General features: G+C 36.0%; 1 protein-coding gene across 1 annotated transcript; it reads right to left on the reverse strand.

The window, feature by feature from the left end:
* Positions 1-744: 744 nt before the first annotated feature.
* Positions 745-1,350, reverse strand: LOC129216338 (uncharacterized). Its single transcript, XM_054850550.1, has one exon. It carries the CDS (start codon positions 1,348-1,350, stop codon positions 745-747), a length of 606 nt encoding a protein of 201 aa, XP_054706525.1.
* Positions 1,351-2,882: the final 1,532 nt, after the last annotated feature.

Below are 2,882 nucleotides of genomic sequence, written 5' to 3' on the forward strand. Positions count from 1 at the left end.
TGAATATTGAAGTATTCGATAGAACCCAATATACGTTTTATCCACCAAAAACGCAGCATGAATATTCGGTGCATCTCTATAAATGAATATGTTGATTCTTTTCATTTAAGAACAATTTATAAAACAAAATAGCACATTTAAATTGCTCATTACATACAATTGTGTGTGAAATACTTGAAGTGAAAATAGAGCTTTTTTTACGACGAGATGTTTATTCGGAGATTGATAATTGAAATCAAATTAAAATACATTAAATAACAATTAATAAAACATGTGTATTTGCTGTAAATTTTAAAATATTAGTCTCTGTCACATGGTAATTTCATCTTCGATAATGCATGTAAACAACTAAAACAAGAAAAAATGTCTGAAGTTTTTTGAATCTAGAATCAAAAGTCATATAGGATGAATTAACTAGTCGATGTTGATAAAGAAAATGTTCTAGTCCAACCAAAGCGTTATTTGCATTTCCTTTGGGAATGTAAATGATTATGATTCATATACAATCGTTTTATTTCTATTAGTTGATCAATTTTAAAATATTTTACGAAATATTATAAAATATTTGATATTGCAATAAAGTTTTAATTGAATTGAATTATGTAATAGTTCTATTGCATCATAGCCATAATTTTACTCATTAACATAGATCTGGATTTTCATTTTGTCCAATATCTTTGCTGTTCTAGACCTTTTACAAAAAACTCGACAAAATACCACCCGCAATTACAGAAGCCTTAATTTTTAGGATGACATGACTTCTTCTGTACTAAGCATTCCTTCAGAAGCAGTGTCGGTCGAATCGGGATCAAAATGAATTATCAAGTTATCAACAGCAGTATCGCACATTCCATCAAGTTCCCACATTAGTTCTTCTTCTTTAATAATGTGGCCAACGCAGTTCTTCCACGTTTCATCTGAGACATTATCAATAGCTTTTTTTGTCAGCTCTTCCACTTCTTTTTCTTTAAATGTTCTGTTTTCTGCTGCCACCTTCCCTTTGACAACACTCCATATGTTTTCAATGGGATTCAGCTCACAGTGATAAGGGGGAAGTCGCAAAACAGTATGACCATGAAGAGCTGCTATCCTATCAACCCGGTACTCCTCATACTTGCTGCGGACATTTTGTACAAGATTCAAAAGTTCAGCTTTCAGCATATCCGAGTTCCAAGCGATATTTTTTGATGTCAGCCATCGTCGAATGTCATCTTTTTTGGTGGAAGTGTTGGGAATGTTTTCCACAAAAACACTGTGGTATGAAGCATTGTCGATAACTATAATACTGTTGGGGTCAAGGTTTGGCAGCAATTTATTTTTAAACCATTGTTCATAGTAATCTCCATTCATTTCTTCATGATAATCTCCTTTGCTTTTTTTTTGCCTTAAATACATCAGCAGCTCCTTTCACAAAGCCTTTCTCACTTCCAGCATGAGTAATTATTAACCTGGATCCTTTTCCTGTAGGAGCTTTTAATCCCATTGAGAGGCCAGACATAAATGCTTCTTTCGGCCTCTTGATGAAAGTGTCCTGCCACACTGTTTGCTTTGTGTGGCCAAAATTCACCCAGGTTTCATCTGTATAGTACACAGTCCTTCCTTCATTTCGGTAGTGGCGAATTTGCCTCAAATATTTTCGTCTCCAGACTTGGATGTCTTCCCTCTCTATCAGCATAGAATTCCTTGATCTCTTCTTGTACACAAACCCTAAATCTTGCATCAATCTTCTTGTTGTGGCGATTGTCAAATTTGGTAGGTCAGTGTCCTCCTTAATAGTCTTCATGACTTTCGCCACCGTTGGTATTTCGTTTCTTTTAAAAAACAAATGCACTTTCCTTCGAATGGCAGACAGGACGAAGTCGTCGAACTTTTGCATTCGCGTTGCTTTGCCTTTTCTTGCGGGCCTTTTTCTCCCAGGTGTAGAAAAAGAGCCTTGGATCTTAAATTCATTTTGCATTCGTAAGATGCTGCGGGTTGAAACACCTGTCAAGTCCGAAGTTTTGTCCAAAATTTCAGTGACAGAATCGTTGGGATTCCTTACTTGCAATTTATGAAACACATTCATAACTATAGTCTTTGCAGAGCTCTTCAAAGCGCTGCCTTGCTTGTGTGGCTGAAACACATAGCTCAATTTTGGCGTCGTAGATTCCATTATCAATGATACAAAAATAGAAAAACGAGCAAGTAAGATAGAAAATAAAACGAGCGAAAATAGTGAACTACAGCGGACGACGAGCGAACGAGAGTGGAGTACTTGAGCAAAATCGCGCCAAACGCAGAATATCCGGAGATCGCCAACTGTTTGTGAGCTCTGATTGGCTGGTTCGTTCAGTTGCAAATGAATGTATGGATCCGCGCTGCACCGCTCTTAAAATTGAAAATATTTAACGATGCACAGAAATTATGACAAAAAAATGTCCCTTTTGCGTCGGTTTAACTAACTAATCCAATTTCTAAAGCAAAGTGCGTAATTTCCCCCGATTATCTGGCAAAGCGCAAGGAACTATTTCCTTCACTTGGCCGCAGCTCATTTCTCCATAGCCAAGAAAACTTGCAATCGAGTATAGCAAGTGAGCATTACGACAGTGATACTAAAATATGAAGCTGTAATGCGGGCACTCAGCATGTACATATTGCACTCTTTTATCAGTCATGAGAAGCTGAAGAAATTTTCAGAAAATCATTAGAAACCATTGTGTTTACATTAAAGAAAAAACACATTAGTCCTGTATATTAATGACAATTTTAAGTAAGGTAAGTTGCACATCAGTTGTTTGCTTGGGGATATTTGAGTGCAGCTTTACTCTAAATGAAAGTTTTGAAAAATCATTTCAAAATTTCTCATCGATTCCAAAAATTCAAATTGGTTCAAATCACTTTAT

The sequence above is a fragment of the Uloborus diversus genome, chromosome 2 (genome assembly GCF_026930045.1).
Source record: "Uloborus diversus isolate 005 chromosome 2, Udiv.v.3.1, whole genome shotgun sequence".
In the NCBI taxonomy this organism is placed as follows: Eukaryota; Metazoa; Arthropoda; class Arachnida; order Araneae; family Uloboridae; genus Uloborus; species Uloborus diversus.

What these genes read in the sequence shown, in the direction of transcription:
- LOC129216338 (XM_054850550.1), bottom strand. Translation starts at nt 1,350, where the DNA reads ATGAATGGAGATTACTATGAACAATGGTTTAAAAATAAATTGCTGCCA.